A 24,127-nucleotide genomic window follows, 5' to 3' on the forward strand; every position below is an offset into this window, starting at 1 on the left:
ACCCCCAGAGGGACCTTTGAAGAAGCCAATATAATTGTCCTACCGAAAGACAACGAAGACCCCACCAATCCCAAAAACTACCTCCCATTCTCACTTATCAACGTTGACTGCAAGATCTACGCCAACATTCTTGCAACCAGATTAGAGAAAGTCCTACCAAACTTGATAAAAAATGATTATGTAGGATTCATCAAAGGAAGGCAAGCCAATGCGAACACTAGACTCCTATCCGACATCATAGCCCTCGCTAACCCTCACTTAGAACCAAGATTGATTATGTCTCTAGTTGCTCAGAAGGTGTTTAATCGTCTAGAATGGAACTTTCTATTCCAAGCACTGTGGTGGCACGGATTAGGCGAGGCCTTCAGTAACTTGGTCAAATTCCTTTACCACCCCTGAGGGCTTCAATCTCAGTCAAAAGTACACTCTCCTCCATGTTCCCCATCAGAAAAGGTACTAGACAAGGCTGCCAACTATCACTTATTCTTTTTGTACTGGCACTCAAACCTCTGCTGGAATCTATTAGAAATGACCAGAGCATTACAGTAATCCAAATCCAAAACCATCAATTCAAAATAACTGCATATGCAGATTAATTTATTCTTATTCTCCCTAACCCCGACTCTTGTCGCGTGGTGCGCTATGACACACATAGAGAACTATGAGAGAGTCTCGGAGTACAAGATAAACAAGGAAAAAACAGAACTCCTACCGCTATCAATTACATGCATAAAAGAGGACTTGGAGGATTTAGAACTCTGCTGGAAAAAAGACCACATTAAATATCTGGGAACTGACTTCAAACCAAATTTAGAATCAACCATTTCCAGAGCCCAAACCTCCACAATTCAGAAAATAAAGAGAAAACTAGAGAAATGATGCCCACTGTTTCTTTCATGGTGGGGTAGACTGGATACAATTAAAATGATGATCACTTTGATAATGCTATGCCCTCTTGCAATGATCCCCATCCCCTTTAACAATAAATTCTTAAACACAGCTGTCTCCACTGAGCGATCACAGACAGGTAGGAGACCCACTGATGATTGGGCAGGCATTGGCCATTTTCTTCCCAGAGCTCCATAAAGCAGCAGGAGCCCACTCGCTAATGCAAAAAGCGAAGCCCTGTGCAATTGAGCACAACGCAAGAGACAAGACTAATGGTTAATAGGGAGAGTGCTATATGCCATGAAGCTACGCAGCCAACTAAGATGCCTAACCCAAAGATAAGCACTCTGTCACCATGCAAAAAACCTAATTAGAATTTATAAGGCAAGGGGGGAATGGAGGACACACGCCGGGGTGAATGAACAGGGGGGAGGCTCAGGCACCTGAGGAAATTAAGGGGGAGACAATACAGACCCAATCCCAAAGTGGGAGGGACAGGGGAATACATTAACACCACCAGAAGCCTTGTTAGATAAACCAATGAAGCCAAATTTTATCAGAAGCAGATCATCAATTTCGAAGCGAGGGCTACAGAGGAGTGTCGTCTCTGCCCCTTTTACTCCCTATACCCAGGAACATTCTCCTAAGAAACAAATAGGAAGCAGCATAGAAGCAGGTTTATGCCCCATGATGCTATTTGCATTGCACCCATGAATAGCATGTGGACAAAGGGGAGATTGCTGTAGTGCTAGATCTGAAGGTGGACTTTGGGATATAGACACGTCTTTTCATTTATGGGAATTACAAGCTACAAAAAAACCTGTGCATTGCAATGGAAAATACATTTTCTTTTTTATATTACAATATTTTCACCTGCTTAGTAGACCCCAGTCCCTCGTGCTACAATTCATTTTACCCTCAACTTCCAAATGTAGGGAGAGAAACACTCAGAATCTGAAATCTTACGTTGACCTGTGGCCTGGAACATCTTACAGTGGGATGGCCATAGTACACACTGTAGCTTAATCAGTCAAACCCACACCTGGCACACTTGGTCAGCCCACTCAAATCTGTCACTGAATGTCAATATGTAATAGAGGGCTGCCCGGAGATCACCAAATATCAGTCTGTTAGGCAGCAACATCTTTGCCATTTAAGAGCTCAAACAAGTGCCCATTAGCGCGTAAATTGCGTTTAACCCTGGGACGCTCTATAGACGGTGAAAAAAGGTTCCATAGAACAGAGCTCCAGAGACAAAGTTACTGGCCGAGATGTTGTTAAGTAATGCATTTGAATACCCCTGCTTGTAACCTTTTTAGACTGACTGCATAGCATCTTCCTCACAAGCTACCACACATTTCAAATGTATTTCACACACACTAACGCTACTGGCCTTTGGTGCTTAAGGATAGACATAAAATAAAATAAAATCAGCAAACATCATATGATAAGATAAGAGGAAATGCAATGGTTTGTAGGTTGTTAAAATCAATATGTTTCAGGGAGAAGAATACTTCAAAGGAAATGACAAGCACTTGCATGTGGAGAAGTGGGAAAAGGGATCAGACCAGTACTGATCCTGCCAGGAGTTTGGAGTGGGAAAGACATGGACTAGATAGGTAGTGGCAAATACAGCAGACATGTAGAGGCAAAGTGATAAAGCAAAAAGAAAGAGGTGATGGCTGGAAGGTTTAGAATTAATCCTAATCTCTGGCATTGCTTTGGGCATTGGGCAACCCGCCAGACAATCGTTCTTTTGCCTGCCAAGCCATTACAAAAGGGGAAAGACCATATGCAAATCAGACTTTGTCCCACCCCAAAAGAGGCAGTCCAGCCCGAACTGCTAAGTCACATTCTTTCTGCACTAGCTCACAAGCATCCCCAGGCATCTTTTGGCCTCATTGGGCATCATCATTGAGGAGTAGTTTGGGCCTCTAGGCCCAGCAGGCACTGGACTCATGTCTCGGCATACCTGTCCCACTTGGGGTGACTAAACCAAAACAAAAGAGGTGATGGATGGAAGGTTTATAATACATTTTAACCTCTAGCATCGCCTGACCAACCCTCCAGACCAGAAATGTTTAGACATGGAGGGGGAACAATTACAGGGACGAGGAAATATTTTTATTATTAATGATAATAATAATAATAATAATAAAAACGGACAGCATCTGCATGCTTCGATCCAACACCACGAGGGATCAGGACCACCATTTGACACCCCAGAAAAATGGGTGCCATATAAATAAACATATGTGACATTACGTCAGTGCGTATGGGAGTGTGAGTGTATACAATTACAATACAACACATCCACAATGCATTTAAAACATATTAGAACTTTGGCCCTCATTACGACCCTGGCGGAAATCGAAAAACGATGGCGGAAATGCAATACCGCCATCGAATAGCGCTCGGTGCGACTATGACCCGTCACCGCAAAGTACGAAGCCATTAGCGACACCGTAGTGAACGCCAACGCTAACTGCACCAAGCACGCGCGCGCGCGCCATGCCAAACCGCAAACACCACCATGGTGCAACGGTACGCCAATTCCGACCCTAGCGGACATGTACCTAACGCCATCAGGCATGGCGGAATGTACCATTCCGCCATGGCGAGAAGTACGGCATCGCGAATCAACCGTAAACGGCCCCACTGAGTGCCTGTACACCGCTCCCTGCCCACAAAGTACAACTCCCGGTAGGTGCAATGAAGTCACAATGCAACCATTGAAATGTACAAAGCACCCATGCATGCCAACGAACAAAAGCAACACAAGAGGGGCCAATGGGAGCTGCAGGTCACAGAAGGCACGAATACAGAAGCCATCCCAATGGACATGACCACAGTCCCCCACCAAGAAACGCACGCAAACACAGGCACCTGTGCCCAGCAACATTCCGAAAATCACATCATTCCACCAGTCCACCTGGCTGACCGGCATCTGTTACACAAAACCCAATCCCCCGCCCCTGAGCATGACAACATTCAAACTGTCATATAGGCAGCCCCCATCCCTGACCTCACGGGCTCAGTAGGCAAACGCGCCCAGTACAGTACCACGCAACTAAACCCCGAAGCTGGAACCCAATGCAGATCTCCTCACAATACATCGCCCCCCAAATAGGCATATGCCACATCACTTGCAAAGAAAAACGCTACACGGGCCAAATCAGAATAGCAATTTATGCACATCAAAGACACCAAGCCCATACAGCCATCAGGCCATGAACTCCAAAACACTAATCACCATTGTGGGCTGCATCCGCAAGAAATGACCAGCCACTACCTGTGTGTCGCCCTGTACCCCCATGGTACACAGAGCCACATTCACGTACGAAAAGGCAACATGGAAGCGCACAGAACCGCAGGGCTGTCCCAATGGGGAGGCACTAGTCCAGCTGAAAGGCCGAAATGTTGCTCCGAGACACCAGTACTGCGTAAGGGCATGTGGGCCATTGGCGATCGTCCCATAAGATCGTAATGCTGCTCCACCGATTAACACGAAGCAGCAGGTGTCGGGAGTAAAATCCATCTGCAGGAGTGGCATACAGATGGCAGTGGCAAAAGGGGAGGAGATACCTGTCAACCAAAAGAAAAGAAAAAGAACAGAATGGCCATCAGAACTACATTCGAACAACTCACTTCAATGATCACACGAAATCCACAGCCATATGCATGCTAGCCCACTCAAAAGGATCATCACCACCCCAAAACCACTTGCGACTCATAACCATCTATATCGAGGTGCAAACACCATCACAAACGAGTGTACCTGTGCATGCGTCTGTCAAAACAGAATCCATCAGATGGGAATGTCAACGTGCATGGACACAAGTGTCTGAGGGCGCCTCGAGACAGGGAGGGCTCAACAAGGCCAGATAGACGATGGTCCCACTATGGCAGACCTGCATCACATAGCGTAGGGGAGGCGGATAGATCCCAAGAAGCCCTGTACATGGCAAACTCTGTATCAAATCACCTGCCCATGCATCCATTCATCATTCCCTCATCCCGGGATCAAAACGCCTGAATAATTACTCACATGACATTAGAAACATCCATTGAGTCTGTGCGTAATGCAGCCTGCAAAATCCACAGTGCCCCAGCCCGTAATTCCAGTGTTGTGAAGTAACATGTATTTGGGAACGGCCGGCCTCATCGCCCACGTAGCTAATGCGCATCCCAAACTATTCATATCAACCATTGCTCCCTCGCCATGGGCCCTGTCTCAAGGACATTGAACAATAGAACGTTATATTTGCAGTCAGACCTGTGGGCATCTCCTCGCCGCCAGCTGAAGACCGAAAGCGCCGCCCTTCGAATTCCTCATTTGCAACACCACGTCGGAAAGGCATCTGTGGCCGTTTGAAATCACTAATTATTCCATCGAGTGCGGCTGTGTGTGAAAATGGCAACTGCCTTCACCCACAAATGGGACGCCCCGCCCGTCGTTGCAACTCGGTACAGTGATGCATGAGGGCCCACCGTTACTCGAGTACTACGTTCCACTGACCCTTCACAAGTCTGTTCGCGACTGCACAGATAGTATGTGCAACAATGGGACCACAGCAGAATGAACATATCAACCAATCTTACACGGCCATCGGGTACAAATACATGATTGCAATAGCAAGATACCATTCCCCGAATTGCAGCGTTGTGCGCGGGACGTGCTCGGCCAAAGGGGAGAGCAGTTTGCACAGGTGGAATTAATCACCACAGGTGGAGGCCATACAGCCTGAAAACACATAAATTGCACAGCCAGTCTCCTCCCACAACCACACCGAAATGCTACCGGCAGGACTCGCGATGTTGGCCCTGGGGGACCTGATAGCACTGCAAGTGCTCCAACTCCAAGAGGAAGACGAACACCAACTACAACCGGCCGCACGGAGGAGACGCAGGAGGAGGAGGAGGCCAAGGCAGGGCCAGCAAGGGCCGCCAGCACAGCCACTACCACCACGCAGGCAGCCCGCAATCCCACGCCTCCGAGCACATCCGTTCAACCTCACTGATGAGCAGATCCACACCCTCTACCGTTTGGACCGGGACACCATAGCCGCCATTGTGGACATGACACAGGCTGACCTTGTCAGCATGATAGATAGCCCAACCGCCATCCCACCCCTACTGAAGGTGGTGTCTGTACTCCACTTCCTGGCCACAGGCACCTACCAGCACACAGTCGGACAGTTGCATGGCATTTCTCAGCCACTGTTCTCACGGACACTATTGCAAGTGCTCGATGCCCTCCTGCAGCACGCAGACGACTACATCTCCCTACCACGCTCGGAGCAGGAAATTACAAACACGAAAGTGGGATTCCATGCACTTGCCGGCATACCTGGTTGCATTGGTGCCATCGACTGCACCCATGTGGAATTGGTCGTCCCACATGCCATGGAGGCCCAGTACCGCAACCGAAAACAATTCCATTCCCTGAATGTACAAATGGTGTGTGACTCCAACAGGATCATTACACATTGTTGCGCCCGATTCCCTGGATCAACCCATGATTCTATGGTCTTGAGGAACTCTACAATACCACGCTACATGGAGCGACACGCAGGGAACAGATCCTGGCTACTCGGTGAGTCTCATTACATGCATGATGATGTGGGGTATGTGAATTGGCAATGACCTGGCAGGAAGGGGGGGGGGTGTGCGTACGTATCAATGGCATTCCACATCATACGTTTCTCGTCCACATACAGGTGATGCTGGATATCCACTGAAGAGATGGCTCCTCACACCAGTCCGGAACCCACGGGACCAGCATGAGGAGGACTACAACCATGCCCACTCACGTACCCGTGTAGTCATAGAACAGGCATTCGGCCTACTGAAGACTCGTTTCCGCTGCCTCAGCAGGTCTGGCGGGGCACTCCTGTACCGCCATGAGAAGGTTGCAAAGATGGTGATGGCATGTGTCATGCTCCACAACATGTGCGTACGTAGAAATGTGCCCATGCCCCCTGACGCAGAACTGCAAGCACCTGAAGATGGTCATGATGAGGGTGGGGATGTGGCAGCACCTCATGGAGTCTGCGAGGCACCGGAGGCCCGTGACATTCGTCAGCATCTCATTGATGTATGCTTCTAGCACTCACGCCTGGTGGCTGATACATGGACACGGGACTCGTGGCACTGCGTGTGTCTGGGACATGCACAATATGGACTGTACGCCTATGATGGCCTAGTACACAAAGATCAATGTCCACACATCTCATTGGTTGATCGTGCACTTTTTATGGCATATGTGATGTCATGTTGAACACCCTATCGACCCGCCACCCAAGTGAGCCCAACACACCCCCTCCACCCCCCTACCTCCCCCCCGAACACCAGTGTCCAAAGATGCTCATTGTCAGTGGGCTGTCGCTATTGCAAGCCCCCTCTGCGGGTATCAGGGGCACCCCTGCCTGTGGAGCGCAGGTTCCTTCCAGATCTACGTTGGGGGCTGCCCTGGACGGAGCTTGCAACGGATGATGTGTCTGCCTGCTCACGTCCATGCATGTCCCTAAGGGTTTGCGAGAGCTCAGTGAGCACACGGCGCACTGCGGCAAGTTCGGCACATACGTCCTTGGCCGTCGCATGCAGTTCCCCCCTGAGGCTCTCGGTGCTTCTCTCCATTTGGACTCTCAGGCTCTCGGTGCTACTCTCGATTTGTGCCCTAAGTGTCTCAGTTGATGTTTCTATGTCTGCCTTAGTGGCCCCACATTCATCAGCATGGTCCTTGAGGAGCGTGGCCAGTTGCTGCTGTTGTTCGATCAGCTGGTCGAGGGACTGTTGCCTCTGCTGGGCCATGGCCATTTGCGGGGGTGTCACAGAGGGGCTGTTGTCCTCATGTTGCCTTGCCACAGGGCTTGTGGGGGATGGCCAGTCGTCGTCTTGTGGGTGCACCTGCGTGGTATCCTCATGTTGTACGGGATGGGACAGACAGGGGGATTGGGACAGGTCATGGAGGGATCTGTCTTCGACATCCCCGTCTTCTGTGTCGGAGCATGCTGCCATCAATGGGGTGTCACCTATGGTGCTGCTGCCACCAGAGGCAGTGCCTTCTGTGGCATCCATTGGGGGGACCTGTGGTGGTGGTGTTGTGGGCATGCTGGCTGCTGGGGTGCCTGTTGATGTTCCCTCCTCTGTGCTGCCACCTGATTTGTGCTGCTGCCGTGTCTTGATGCGTGCAGCTGAGGTGGAGGGTCTCTGGCCGTTGGTCTTGGCCCTCTTTGCAGGTGTGCTGGTAGGGGTGTCCTGTAGCTCGTCGTTTGGATCGGACCCTGTGGTGGAGTAGAGGAGGGCGAGGGTTATTGGTGGGTCTGTGGGAATTGGAATGGCATTGTATCACATGCATTGGGGTGGTACCTGAGGGTGATTTGGGCCGGGGCCTTGGAGGTGCTTTGATTTGTGTGTGGAGTGAGGGTGCAGTTGTTTGGCAGCCTGCAGTTAGGGTGTGCCTGCTGCACGTGTAGTGCGTGTATTAGGGGTTTTTAATTATTTATGTATTTATTGTGGGTTTTAACGTGCGCTATCAGGCCGATGTGTGTGGACGTTCTCCTGGACATGTGTTTCTGTTGCACTATGTGGACGCATGGTACTTCACATGGATGGACTGTGTGGATTTGGCATTGTTTTTTCTGGCCCACCTACCTGTATCTTCGGATGTCTGCACTCCTTTCTCCATCCCTCCGACTCCCTCTATGCTCTCCATTCCGATGGTGGAGGCACAGATTTCTTCCCAGGGGGTCAACTTGATGGGTGATTCAGGACCTCCCCCGGTGGCTGTGGCAATGTTGCGGTTGGCAGAGAGTATGCTGCGGACGCGTATCCGCAGGTCGTCCCATCGCTTGCGGCATTGCTGTGGGGTGCGGGGTGCGGTCCCCACCGCACTTACCCGCTGTGCCACCAGAGCCCATATGGCCTTCTTGTTTGCAAGTGCCGTCCTGGTCATTTGCGTGCAGAAGACGACGGCAGCATTCTCCTGGAGGGTCTCTGTTAGCACGGTGAGTTCCTCACGGGAGAAGTGGACCTGCCGCTTGCGGTCGCACGCTTTCTTCGCTGCTTTTCCCATTATTCTTGGTTTCGCTAGGGTGGTTGACGGGTTGGGGTGTGTTTCAGGGTAGTGATTTTAGTGGTTGTGTGGTTTTGGTGTATTTATAGGTGTACGCCGGGATGTTTCCCGTTCCGGGCCCATGTTTTAACTTCCGTTTCCGTATATTTCCGGGCACCGTACTTTCCGGTAGGCGCACACTGCGGTGACCGCTAAGAGGGGTGGCGGTATTGCACCTGGGGCGCCGTACGGCGGCGGTGTGGGCCGTTTTGGGGTCATTTCCGCCATCGCGGACTTTGCACTTCCGCCATGCCGTGGTGCTCGTGCCCGATGGGTCGGAATGGGCCGCACTTTGCTCCTTCGTGCAATGGCGGAAACGCTATTTACGCTGTGGCGCTCCGGTCAGTCGCTTTCCGCCAGGGTCGTAATGAGGGCCTTTGAGTGGAATGTTAAAGCCCACAGCAAATTAGAATGCAGGCCTTCTTAGAAATAATCGCTGATATGCCCATCCATTCTTTTGCCTCCATGGATGTCAATTGCCACTGCCGATGCCTACCACTGCACTCTGTCTCCTCCCCCTCCCTCTGGTCTCCTTAACTATGATGCCACCATTCTTGCTTGCTGCACCCTGCCACCAAATTGCAACCTCACACGCCTTCTATGGGCCCACTGCATCCTCCATCGAAACAAGGGGCAGTCTTTCAGCATGAAGCTGATTGGCCTTTCTTTCCTTAACTCTGCTTTTGGACAAAGTAGCTTTACCACCAGCACCAGGCTCTGTGGCCGGGTTTGAAAAGCGTTCAATTGCATTGTCACTGGACAATACTTGTACCTATGCTACCTTAACACTCCACGTGCACACTCGACGTTTGCTCAGGGTCCTAAGTAGGGCTTCCGGTACAAAAGTAATGGTATAGCCACACAAACGGCCTTTAATGCTTAAACTGGTCATAGATAATGGAACAAGAGATTGTTTGCCTCTTGTTAAAGTTAGACATAGAACATGCTATGTACTAGTTGCTGGGTCCCCAGGGGAAGCTCCTCACACTTGTCCTTGCTTGTCATAAAGCATCTGTATTACACAAAAATGCCTTTATCTAGGACTCCTAGAATACTACATGGACAAGCTATAAAGAGTACAGAATGAGGTGGCTAAACTACTCCTCAGGATAAAAGGATTCAACCACATTAACCCACATACTCCCCATGCAGCATTGGCTCCTGGTCACAAAAGAATAGGCTTCAAACCCCTCTGAATGCCTCACTGTACTTATCATTGAACTGGGCCACCTTGCTTCACTAGGATTTTTCAGCATTGCACAACATCAAGGACTCTAAGTCCTTGTCCTCAACAACAAAAAAACAAGGGCATCCACTTTCTCCATATTTGCATGAGATCAAACAGATGATCCTTGTAGTTGATGTATTAGTCCACTCAGCCACATATCCAGCTATTCGCACCTGTTCAGCTTGTTGATCCTCCCAGTTGGGAGCAAATGAGAGTCCCTTCCGGTGTTTTTATATCATCCCATCTTGGGGATGTACTGAATTGATTTGAAGTGGCATAGACCCCATCCCTTAGCACCTGCTGATTCTCTGAGCTTATGAGTGTGCTTGGATTGTCGTAGATAGTGCTTAGAATGGGGGAATTTAGACTGGTAGTGCTGGAGTTGTGGGTGCTGCATTACAAGGGTATCATTATAGTTGTCTTTTATTACGTGCTTAATAATAAGCCCAGGATCGATATTCGAACGTGCGTTGTCTTGCTTCCAAGACAAACGTGTTACCCTGAGCTATTCTTCCTCTCCTTGAATGTATCTAGATAAGAGTGAGGATTCTCTCCCATGTGTCACATAAAGATACCAAGTACGAACCACATGTGACAGAGGCAGGATTTAAAATGTTTAACTTGAAAATGAAAATGATGGAGGGACTACATTAAAGGGACATATAGATATGATAGAAATACACTACGGAAAAAGTGTAATGAGGTAAAATTAGTTAAGAAGACGCCCGATATGGGTGGAATTAGAACAATCTCGCCTCCCACTTCCCCTGCGTTTCCTGCCACATGTCTCACCTCCATTACGCCAAACCTGGAGTGGCACCTTGGCCTCCACTAAACACACCCCTTACAATCTGGGACTAGGCGTTAAAACATAAGGGCATCCAGAGGGGGTTGGATCCTTCTCCCCAATTTTTTACAATCTGGCCTTCTCTCCTGGATTCCGTCCACTGAAATTCAAACACTGGACTGCGGAGGGTGAGGGGGGCTTGAATCCCTTAATCAGCTTTTCGAGGATGGTCAGCCACGCTCCTTTGAACAATACAAAGCAGCCTTTCACCTAATTGAGGCGGAGAGGTTTCCCTATATGCAACTTCGACACTGGTGTTCCCACCCCCAAACCCATCAAGCAGCAATGCGCACCCCGAGCCCTCTTGAACTTACACTAAAAGAACTACCAGTTCGGGGGAAGATCTCCACGCTCTACAAATGTTTGCAGGAAAACACACTTACTACAAGGGTTCCCTACATTTCACAATGGGAGGCAGACCTGGGACATCCGCTTGAAGACCAAATGTGGGTGTATATGTGGTCTAGGACTCACTCCTCATCCTTCTGCATCACTAATCGGGAATGTGCCCACAAACTGCTTCTGCGTTGGTACTACCCTCCGGTACGCCTGCACCACTTCAATCGGGCGCTGGAGCCCCGGTGCTCGCGCCACTGTGGACAGCCAGGATCATACTTCCATATGTGGTGGTCTTGCCCAACAGTACAAGCCTTCTGGGGTCAATGCATTGCTACTATAAAGGACATTACCCAGGTGGTGCTCCCAGTGGTGCCGGAAACCATCCTACTGGGCGCCGCAATACCAGGGGCTTACTCGAGATCGGGAAAAACAGCCAAACTTCTTACACAACTGTTGCTGGAGGGTAAAATTACAGTAGCCCACACTTGGAAGACAACTGAGGGCCCCTCGATGACTCTTTGGTGGGTCAAGCTCTGGGACCGCCTGGTCGCGGAAAAAGTCACGGCAGCCAAGCCGGGCCTTTCTGCATTGCTTTGCAAATATATGGGCTCCATTCCTAGACTATTATCAGAACTTCCTGGCTATGATCCACAAATCCCAATTGGCAAGAGGGATCCTTCATTTGGGCAATGATCTGCACACGGACACGCCCGCTCCACTGGGTCCAGGGCAAAGTTGAGTTGGTGGGGGTGGGAGCCACAGGGTCTCTGTACTATGCTCGCCCAGTCTCAGTTGATTGATATGAGGGTTACTTTGTGCTTCTGATATGCTTTTATTGTTTTCATCTGTGCTTCCGGTTTAAAATAAACACGTTAAAAAAAGTAGTTTAGAAAGAAGTGCCTCCATTGATGACATAAGACTTTGTAAGTTAATGAATGTGATTCTATACTCGCCAGGAAACCCTTCTGCAAAAACAACATCTATTGCCTCGAAGAAGGTTCAAATCAGGGACGGACACATGCAAGGCTTACTCCGCTTCCGCTTCTACAACTGTATATACTTTTTGAAGAGGAATATCAACTGGTGCAGGCGGAGCCAGTGAGAGATAGGTTTCCCTTAAAAGCTTCTGATTGGATGGATTACGCACATGTATTATATGTTATATTGTGGGGATTACTAGAGTACATTTCTAATATTGTAAATGTACATGTAATTTAAAAAGTGTTTTGGAAAAGGTGTCACTTCATGCAGACTGGTGATGATGCAGTGTCTTTTGCAAAGGGATTGGATAATAAATGTCGACATATAAGTGTAAAATACAAATCTCCACTTGGGCGAATGATGCAAGAATAACATTGTCACTATTCACACAATCAGACAGACACCAGATCATGCGGGTTTAGAGTTAGTAGTTTTAGGTGCTTTTTGCGCCATTGTTTGCTCTTCTGGTGCCGCCTTTCTGACTAGTGGGAGTTAGTTTTTAACTGGTCGGTGTCCGAGATGCAGGCTTCAGCATGGAGTTGGGCGTCACATTTTTGTTGAGATATTCTGCACTGTCTATATGAAAGGGAATAAATACTTCCCTTCAGGAGACAGGCTAACATGGCCTGCAGCAGCTCATAAAACATGCTTATTGGATACTTGAAATTAAACAAAGTGTATTGTGGACATGGCAGCCTAGTCCATAGGATTTGGGATTGGCAACTGGCACGCTTTGGTATTGTCATGGCCACGTGATCAACAACCAACTCAAAGCTCAGAGAATGTGTTCAGCGTGATCTATTTTACAAAGAAAATATGACATGGGTTTAAGGTAGACTGAAATTAAGGGTGTGGAGCACTTAAAGAAAACAATGGCAAGTGATCCAGGCGTGCTTAGTCATTCCATCCCACTCTTTTCTTTGTGCCGCAACCTGGAGGTCAAATAAACTCACTCACTGTCTTTGATGTTTTAAGTGCCTCAACACCTTTTTCTTGTACTGGTTAAGTGGCCACTCCTTCATTTCACTTGTCAGGATATCGCTCTTCTTGGTAGAATATTCATCCATTTTGTGGATCGAGGGGTCTCCGAGTCGTGGGATTTTTTGATGTAGCCCCACACCTCACTAGGCTTGGGAATGTCAAGTAAGACTAAATTAAAGGTTTTCTGTTTTGCTCTTTTTGCACCACATGGTAAAGTAAACACAGAAAGAATATCTAAAGAAATAAAGGACGGAAAGATTCTGCAAAAAAGGTATTACTAAATAAAAATAGATCCATACCTAAATAAGTACAGCTTGAGGGACCATTAATATAGGGTTTACTGCTGCCTTTTTCCAATTACAAATCTTGGCCGCGCCACCAATCAACAAAGTCATGGAATGAGAAGCCATTAAGCTCCACAGTAAAACCTGGTATTGCTGGAAAGTTAGAGTATAAGTAGTCCTGATGAATGCGGAGAAGCAATTTCAAGCAGAAACCGATCCACTATAAGAAGGAGTGTACAATCATTTTCAAGGGCACCATACTTCGAAGAGGAAAGGCTTTCACTTTTGTGCTTATTCAATGAAACCAGTGCAGATATTAAGAAACATGATTCTAACCAGGTGAATGCATAGTTTATTGAGAACTATATTTGTTATTCTTTGCACATCGGTAGAAACAGATATATACAACACAGGTTTCACATAGCTTTAAGAGACATGCTATTTTTCACAAGAAATAAAACAAACTTCAGGGGATCTCTTTCCTGACTTTTTGATAGGTTGTGCATGGTAGCAAGTCTTAGTTCCCTTTTATGGGAGTCAAAGAGTTTTCCTTCTCATATTAAACAGACAAAGGAACTTCCTTGTTCGTGCTCCATTTTGGCGTTGTATAACTTTCAAGGCAAGGAGGTATCTCTCTTGACTGCCTCCCCGTTCTCCTGTGGGTTATGACGTTTTTCATATGCGCAGACGTAAGTCTGTTTTTGCTATTCACATACCCTGATCAGATCTTGGTGGTCTATGCTCCCACCTCAAATGAAATTGGAGTTTTGACAAAGAATCTATTGTGGCCTGGTTGACAAAGGATTCGGCTCTAGCTGGTACAGAATGCAGCCACACACCTCCTCCAGTGTATGCCAAAATGTGATCACATTTCACATTCTTTGGCTTCACTTCACTGACTTCCAGTACCCAGTGGGGCAAAGTAAATATATTTAGCACACAAAGCTTCAGCTGACTTGAGATCTTTTCCCCTAGCTGTGAGACTAAAAATACAACCTACTCCAAAACACCTGCAATTAGCAAATAATACCACTTTCAAGTTTCCCTTTTTTCAAAAAATCATGGACTGGCGTCAGGTGGCCCTTTGTTCTGAAATGTGGATGTCAACCAGTATCAATTGCAAAACATCTCATTGACAGCACAGGCATCAGCATCTGGGAAGAGATCTGCCTCCCCTCTTCCCCAACATGTAATGCCTCACCTCTCATGCAATGTTAATTATTCTTAAACACACAGCATTTCCCTTAAAATGCCTCTAAACAAACCTAGTTTGTTTGTTTATTATGTATAGAGCGCTCCACACCCTAGGGTATCTGGGTGCATTAAAAGACAGTTTAGCATCACAGTTTGATACATACATAACAGGAGAAAAGCACTGTGGCGTCGGTACAGATACAATCTGACACGGGAAATGCATACAGGCTATAAACAAGAGCAAATGACTTGAGGTGAAAATAAAACATCAGTAGACGACAGTTTACAAAGGTCATAGGACAAGTGCGTATTCAAGCAGGAATTGAAGGCAGACTCATCTTCTCCAAGTGTTCCGAAGAGGAGTGCCATTCCCAGATAGCCATTTTTTGGTATTGGACCTGAAGCTTTGGAAGGACTGCAATGCGTAGGTCTATGGGGAGAGCGTTCCAGGCTAGGGAGGCTTGAACAGGGAAACTGTTGCCTCCAGCTCTTTTCAGGTTAAACCGTGGAACGGTAATGAAAAAGGAGTTACTAGACATGGTAGGTTGAGATGAGGTTTTTCTTGTGATTTTCTTGCTGAATTATAGTGGGGCCGGTTTATTGAGGCATTTATGTGTAATAGAGACTCATTTGAAGTTAATCCTGTCCTTAATAGAAGGCCATTTGTGATTCCTTCTAGTTTCTGAGATATGGGCCCTCATTACGACCTCGGTGGTAGCCATGCCGCTATTAGCGGCATGGCTGCCGCCGAAATCGCGTCCGGGTACACCGAATGAGGAATTACCGGGCCATTCCGAGTTCGGAAGGCCCGGTAATTTCTCCCTCCAAGGACCCGGACCCGGTCCTTCCCCATTCCCATTTCAGCCCCCATAGGGCTGAATGGGAATGGGAGAGGGAGCAAACAACGGGCCATTACGAGTTGGCCCGTTGTTTGCTCCCTCTTCCCCTCGCGGGACCCGGTAAGCACGCCTAGTTTGACCAGGCGTTACTTCCTGGGTCCCGCGAGGGGACCTCGTAATGAGGCGGTACGGGGTAAACGGTGCCGGCACCTTTTACGGCGCCGTTAACCCTGTACCGCCAGGGTCGTAATGAGGCCCATGATCTCTCCTAGTATGTCTGTGGGCCGAGATGCTAATTCGGTAAAGGACAACTATCACATATAATTTATGCTGTTCATGCATAGATCCGCAACAGTCGCCACCAAGGTTATCTATGTTGATGCGCTTTCACAGTGCCCACACCGCATGTATTGGGGTTGCCCAATTATTGAAGCGTGGCAATACAGTTACCACACTCTGGACTGGTTCGTCAATTTCTTTCATCACACTCCAAAGTAGAGTTCTGAGTTTCTTTTCTTTTGAAATCTTTACAGCAATCGTTGTTCGTCCTATTTGAGGGCTCCACAAGTTTTTCATTTGGGCCTGAAATAAGTCAACCCCTCTCTCACCCTTGAAACCTTGAAAGGTAGGAGATCCCTTAGCATATCCAACCAGTTAGCTGTAGATCTGAGGCAATTCTGCAATTTATCATAGAACAAGGAATCACTGTCTTAGGAGCCTCCACTATCCCAATCAAGCATTTGCAAAATAAGCTTTGATTATATGAACTGAGCATATTTTTTATTGACTTTGATATTCAATCGTATTATTACTGGATTGCTATTGAGCCACTTTTCCATCCAATTTTGCAATAAATCTGGTTTAAACTATTTAAATGACTGTATGTGCCATCAGATTTAACATGTAGGCCCGTTTCGTGCAATAATTAGTTTGTAAGATGGATTTATTTCAGTATTTTTCGAAGTTTAAATGAATGGAGCCGGGGACTTCTCGTCATTATACTATGATTTCTGCCCATTGGTGACTGCATTTAGGGTGTCTCTTATTGTTGTTCTTACACTCAAAAACATCCTAATTATTTAACTTGTAGAATGGTAGACAACACTCTTAGTCCTAAATACCAATACATTGGTATGTACACTTGGTTTCATTTTGTGGGCTGATTTAAAATGCCCTGATCAGGGAGCACTGAGTGCTAGACTTGCCTGCAACATGTTTATTGCAAATGCGCAATGTGGCCTAGGAATATGATTGCACTATCCAAAGCTAAAATAATGCACTCCTTACTGGACGGGCGTGGCTTATGTTGTTCTCATTTAAAACTCAACAAAAATGTATTTCTTTAATTGTTTTTTTATAACGCGCCTAATACCGCACCTGAGTTCGGTTTCTAAGCGCGAATCAGGGATTCGAACCCCTGTTGCTTTGCGTGGTCTTGTTTCCAAGACCAGCGCATTGCCTCTGTGCAAAAATAGAACTGTACAAAATGCAGCCCTCTGATTATGGCGGCAATGACATATTATACCTATATTAAGACAGAGTTTGTGCAATAATTGTGTTTTAACATATGATGGTAACAATCAAGGATTTTGTTTTGTAGACGTGCTGAGTACAATTATGTAATGATTATGTAATTAGTGTATGATTGTGTTTAAGTATTTATTTGTATATATATTTATTATATTTGTATATGGTTTTAACACGCAATTTTATATGTTAATAAAAAAGAAATTACAAGATGCATTGATGTCAGTTATGTGGTGGCCATTGGGCCCCCATATAACCAATGTTTGCTGAAAAGCCACAATGACTGGCGATGCTGTCTTTTGAAATGATCTCTACAGCAGTGAACTGAGTGTCGACCTCCCACACACGAATAATTTCAGATGACTTCATACAGAAGACATCACAAGAATAGCATTGTTGTGTTTTTATTGGCTTAGTCTTGCTTCCATTGCAGTGCCTGCGCGTGCATGCCAGGGACAACAATGTCATCGGTTTCATGATGTAGGCCTCGTTTTGCCTCTCTGGAAAGGCTACACATTTCTTGGATTATGAAATAGATTCGTCCTCAGACATGAAGGAACTCCTGACAGCCAAGCCATGCTATGGTGAGGGCGTAGTCAGGCGGCTGTAAATAACTAATTTGGTACATTCATTGGCATTGTATTCTAAATATAGGGTGCACTGCCCGCAAGTACCAGGTCACCTACACATTTCTTACCTTGAAGGTTTCTGCCAAAAAAGGATTTCGGAAAACCTGCCCATGTCTGGGGGCCTCTCCCTCGATCAACAGCTCGGCCCCGTGCTGGTTATTCGCTGCCTGCAGGGTTGCCCAGTCTTGCTTCCACAAGTAGGCCGTAATCTCTGACACAGGGAACCCCTTTTCAGCCAGTTCGATGGAAGGTTGCAATATCTCTGCCAAGGTTAGCTGTGGGATACACAAAGCCAAGCACACAAAACGTTTAACCTCTTTAAATGTCATCATTCATGTTAGCACCACCTGCATAGTGGTAAATACAATGTTTGCATTGTCATAGGATATTCTCATTTGCTCTCCAATTAGAAACATAGCTCAATTCAGAGACCTCAGCTCAAAAACTATTCATTTAGAAATATTTATTTCACGTAGTTGTGATCAAATAATTGAACTCAACTGACTTCATTGTGAGTTTGCAAAGGATTTGGCTGAACAAAAAGACTTGGTAATTTCGTTTTTCATTCAGTGGTAAAATAAAAAATGCAAATTATTGAATTAAGTGTTTCACTGACACAGTCCATGCTTGTGCAGTAGGACAGGTAGCTGTAACCCCACCCATTCTTCAACCTGCATTTATATTTAGACGAAGCAGACATCCAGGGTCAGACTGGGCCCAAAATAGTCCCTTGGACGAAGCGAAAAAAAGTGGGCCCCATATATAGTAGCAATTTGTGACCTTACAACAAACTGAGTAGTAACAAGGTGGGTATTTTAAGCACAGTCCGTAGAAAATAAAGTATTTTAAAGCCCATTAGGACAGTAACAGATTGAAGCCACTACTTGGCACCAATGTACCCAGCCCCTGGGCATTGCCCCTTTGCCCCATGGGCCAGTCCATGCCAGCGGATATCTCACACCGTGGACAGTGCATGGCTTTGCTGCACATAAAAGTGAGCTTCCCACAGAAGCCACCATATGAACACCATGCAGCAAATGCAACCGGACGATCCCCAGATGTAAGCAGCAAAAGAAAGGCACAGGGCTTTGAGCAAAAAGGCAAACAATTCAGACATGAATTACAGACAGCAAAAATCATACCCTTAATGAAACAGCAGGTAATTCACTGATTGAGGATGACATTATGTGAAATGGTACAAACAATCTTCCAAAAGGAATAGTAGAATACCAACACAAACCTGGCAATATTTGTTACTGGAGCAACAAGGAATGAAGGTTATATTGTGGGGTGAAATAGCCCTGAATGCCATAACTAAAGGCCGGAGGCAGTGGGGGGAGCATGCCCCTCAGTAAAAGTCCTGTGCTGGAGTAATGTGCAAAATGAGGCCATTGCCAAACAAAAAGGAGAGAATTTGGGCCTCAAAACTTGGAGATGTCTAAAAATGTTCATTGCCCGGCATAAGGGAAAGACAAATGCTATAATTTGCCAAAGTATGAGAAAGCTGAAATAATATTCTCCAGAACTACAGTTCACAGAACCCTAAATGGGATGGCAGCATTGTGAGCTACAGTTACTGTGAAGCAGAATGCACTTCAGCAGAAATATTAACGGAAATGTGTAAATCCGTTTTTCCCTTTATATTAAAGACAATGCTCAGGAAAATGTGTGCAAAATGTGTAATAGACGAAGTTAGGCTTTGTCCGTCATGAGCCCATCACAAGAGGAAACAATAAGTTGCAGAATCTACAAGGAGATGTTGAATTGCAGCAGAGGGAAAGCCATTCACGGCTGGAATTGGCAAAGGACATTTCCATTGTGTCTTTAAAGGAATACTTTGAGCTTTAACATGTACAGCTAAAGTCTTTAAAATATATATTATGTTGCTCTTCTGTAATAACCGTTTGCAGGTAACCACTGTGCGAGGGTTTTACATGTTGAAATTGTGCAATTCTAAGAGTTGATTTAAATGTTAAATCCTTGCAGTGAGGGGCACGTCGAAATCCTGGTTTAATTTCTCTGCTGTGGGTTCCCCAACTGTGAAACTAGATTTCAAAGCTCCATTGTCAGGGGGACGAGATGAGGAATTCTCCTGCCCCTCCCACCCCTCAGGTTTGATGACAAAAACCACTTCGGCGTCATAAAGCTGGCCATTAGCCCTTGAAGCCTTTGGCTAATCTAAACACAGGAACTCCTCTTGATGTCAGAGTCAGAACCAGATCCCTTCGAGGGGTGGGGGCCAGAGCTAGGGTTAGTTGCACAATCATTGCACAGAATGGGAGTTATGCCGTTTATGGGATAACTTGGGCAATATTAATCGCACACGATTCATGTTTGGGTTTCTGAAAAGCTGTCAGTTGGCCGCTTCTGGTGAGCCAAAAATGATTTTGGGGACACCAACATACCAAATGTTATGAGGAAAAAATTGATTGTGATCTCTGTATTAATGTGAGAACCATAAGGATTTGAGAAAAGATGTAAAATGTTAGCCATATTCCACCCACTGCGTGTCATGTTTTTCATTAATATAGTTCGGGAGAAAAAAAGAAAATACTGTAGCTTCACACTAGTAGGTCACACAGACACCAGACAAGATTGAAAAATGCAGTATTAAAAAATGCTGGCATATGTGTCATAATATGATGAGAAAGGGAATTTGTCATACAGTGAGATTTCTGTGTGCAAAAACCAGCCCCAGCCCCCTGTGCCAGTTAGATGATGGATTGGGTTTCCTCCCTTGGCTTCCCAGAACACACCCACCTTCTCTGGACCTATTGGCCCACGGATGGGAGGGGACCCTTCAATACTGCCCAATCCATTCAGCGAGAACTATGACACATCAGTGATATCACTTGCCTTATAAATGAGTCACTCTGGCTCAAATCAGGACTCTCCCGACCAATTCTTGACGTGTGCAGCTGACCAAATCTGGAACCATAATTGCAGAGTGAGGCCTACATCTTGGAGTGAAGCCAGGAGCTGGAGTAGCTGACTTGGGACCACTTTGGCGGACAGAGAGAATCCTTGACTGAAACCTGGCTGTTCCAGCAGTGAGGCACTGATGCTCCCTGGTGCCCCATTCAGCCCTCTGTTGTAAATATAGACATCCCCAGCCATAGATTAAATAAGCCCTATCTTCTTCAGCATTGCCATAGGGATGCCCCCATGGAAAAATCCCCCATCTTCTTTGCTTGTGTAATTCAGTCATTTCCGATTGAAAAATATTTCACTTGTCTGTGCAATGTAGTAATTTTCCCATTTAAAAAAATCATTTGTCTCCTATGCACTTCAGTCATTTCCCCTTGAAGAATCTCCAGTTGCTTGTGTAGATCCCTAGTATATTTTCTCAGTAAATCAATTAATTTCCACATTATTTCATTGGACCGAGATATTTGGAATTCGAAACTAAACATCTCTTCCCAGTGTCTTGTGAGTCATTATAGTTATAAAGTGTTCCCCCAAAGAATTAAATTCATTGTGAGCTGAAAAGGGATTTGACCGTGTGTTTAAATGGTGTTTTCACAAAATTAATTTCTATTTGCATTTGTCATTTTAAACCCAAACCAATTTCCCTTTGCGAGTATTCTCTTTGTCTAGAGCCTACCTGTCATCTGCCTCTGTCATTTGAACTGAAAACTGAGTTATCCGACTGGGAGTTCCCCGTGCATAGAGCTGCCTTTCATTTGCAGCCTTAGTAAAAACGAGTGAAATTTGCATTTGCTTTTCTATGGAAATTTTGCTTAATCTTTTAAAAAACGTTTTTCCTAATCTATTCCTCTTCCCCAACATATTTTGATAACGAATTTCCAACTGCATTCCCTTTCCATTTGCCCATGTGTTGCATATTCTGAAGTTGATTTTCCTATTGTGTGCTGGCGAGTATGTTCTGAAGCCCTATTTGTCTTCTAGTCTAAGCAGCATGAAGTACCCTTGTGTGCTGTCCCATAGCAGCTGTCCTAACTAAATAAAAACCCATTTTACCTGGTGTAGGAAAACAAATAGTTTCATTAATTGCTGCCTCCCTATATTGTTTCTAAAAACCCCGCTCAAAATCCGATTTTAACCTGGTGTTCCCATTCCTTGCCACTGCCTTACATTCAAAGCTGACAAGCCTAGTGAAGGTCTAGGTTGGGGAGAGGGGGGAGGGGTTGCTGGGACTCATGAATCATTTGCGTGCACATGCATTTTCCTGTGGGTTGCATTCATTTTCTTGGTGTTTTTAACTGTTGATAGGAGTGGTGAAATCAGTAAAGTAAATCCTTGTGGCATACATGTTTCAGTTGTCTTAGTGTGCCAATTGACTAAAAGGACTCTAAATTTGTGTTGCCACACCTTGGTGGCTGTGTATTCAATATGCCCATTAAATCACAAGTTAATAAAATCTTAATTGATAAAACACCGGCCTAGTTCCTGGTCTATTGTGACACGGGGTGCTTGTGGGGGGTGGGTGAAAGATGGGCTGCATGCTTCCTTAAAAAACGATTTGGGATTGTAAAAATAAAAAGCGGTTTTATTGTGCGCCCCATTCAGCGCAAGGGAAAGAGATCCCTGACTTACATGTGCTGTAATATATCGTGACAATACATGGACAAATCTTTCCATCAAATAATAAAATGTATATACGTGTGCAAAAAAATAATGAAAACCCTGAAGAAGGCAGACAATAAAAACTGATAATGTCCATATGCCGAAACAAGTCAGCCTACTATACATGAATAATATGGTTGAAGAATAGTGGGGCAGCAGTGCCTATTTATTAGAGGTACTCATAGTTGTATAGCCAAACACTTAATTCAGTGAGCGGAAAAAGATAGCACGCTGCCTCATCCTGTGAATAAAAGGCAATGTGAGCACCACAGCCCCTGTGGCACACAAAATTGGCCTTTCAGTATAAATTGAATAAATGTGCTCCCCAATTTTGTTACTGTGTTTTATTTAGAGACTTTGTGTGTTTAGACAGTGATTTTGTTTGATTCAGATAACATAGTTTTCAGTTTTATGAATGTAGCCAGATACAAATAGCAAACTGAAAAAAGTGCCACTTATTTTAGTTTGCCATCAACCTATGTTGATAAATACACTACAGGGAACTTTCGTTTTCAGTAATTTTCTATTTCCTCCTGTGGTAGTAAGGGATTTCTTGTATATTTGAGCAGCCATGTAAGAGTTTAGCAATTGCCACTAGTCTACCTATAGTCTGTGGGACATAAAGAGGTAAAAAGCATTCTAAATTAGAACAGCACTTCACGTGGAACTTCATTTACCTAAAAATGAAATTATCTTTTTTAGGTCACTACACGCATATTGTATTGATTTTTATAACACTACCAGCCTAACTTTCGAAAACGAAATTGGGACACTAACAGCATATTGTACTGCTCTGTCGATCGCTACCAGTCTCTGTATGTACATTTTTGTGGTGAGTACTGACCTATTGCTTTGTTGGTCGATAGCAGCATATTTTACTGCCTCGTTGATCGCTATCAGCCCAATCCTTGTGCTATCTCCACTGATCTGCCTGAATGATGCTGATTCATGGCACACTCTTCCCGCACTCTTGCCCTCACGGCACTCTCCTTACTGCGAAAGAGAAGGAGGTGGGAGGCAGGGTACAGGTGCTAGAGAGTGCCCCAGGCAGAAGTGCCAGAGGTGCCTGCTGCAGACAGAAGGTAAGTGAATGGGCAGAGGAATCCCAAGTGAAGAGGGGGTCCAACACTCAACAGGTAAGTGCACGCCTGAGACAAGTCACTCAACAGGCAGATGTGAGCCCGAGGCCAGTGCAGGGGGTGTGTGGATGCTGGTGGTGATTGGGCAGAAGGCCAGGATCCTATTTGGACTCCTGAGGGGCCTGGCTGGCACTCTCAGCACATGTGTGGATGGCTAGCATAGTAGGGAGAGAGGGAAGGAGGAGAAGATGAAGTCTTGAGTTGTTTGCAGAACTTGAGGTGAACCGGTTCAAGATGGAGATAGAGATGGAGACTGTTCCAGAAGAGGGAGCTAGCGGAGGAGAGAGATCTGTCCCCAGCTCTCTGCTTGGAGAAACATTTCCCCAGCAGAGAGTTGGAGAGAGAAGATCGAAGGGATCTGGAATGACAGAATTTAGTGAGAGAGCTGCAGGTAGCGTGGTTACATGTCCCAGACAGACTTATGGGTGATTTGAATTTGATCCTTGAGGCAACCATGAGCCAGTGTAGAGATTTTAGAGCTGGAGAGATACGGTCCCTGGGCTTGAGGCCAAGGATAAGTCTCACAGCCCTATTCTGGATTAGTTGAA

At 46.0% G+C, this 24,127-nt stretch overlaps 1 protein-coding gene across 4 annotated transcripts in view; it reads right to left on the bottom strand.

The window, feature by feature from the left end:
* Positions 1 to 24,127, bottom strand: part of LOC138491689 (glutathione hydrolase-like YwrD proenzyme) — an 846,074-nt gene that overhangs the window by 268,571 nt on the left and 553,376 nt on the right. For all 4 annotated transcript variants that reach the window (XM_069618367.1, XM_069618368.1, XM_069618365.1 and 1 more), the window contains one exon: positions 17,922 to 18,128. In XM_069618367.1, the coding sequence (XP_069474468.1) occupies positions 17,922 to 18,128 (207 nt within the window). The remainder of the gene's footprint in view (positions 1 to 17,921; positions 18,129 to 24,127) is intronic.

Source organism: Ambystoma mexicanum, chromosome 10 (assembly GCF_040938575.1).
Source record: "Ambystoma mexicanum isolate Mex_15411 chromosome 10, UKY_AmexF1_1, whole genome shotgun sequence".
Lineage (NCBI taxonomy): Eukaryota > Metazoa > Chordata > Amphibia > Caudata > Ambystomatidae > Ambystoma > Ambystoma mexicanum.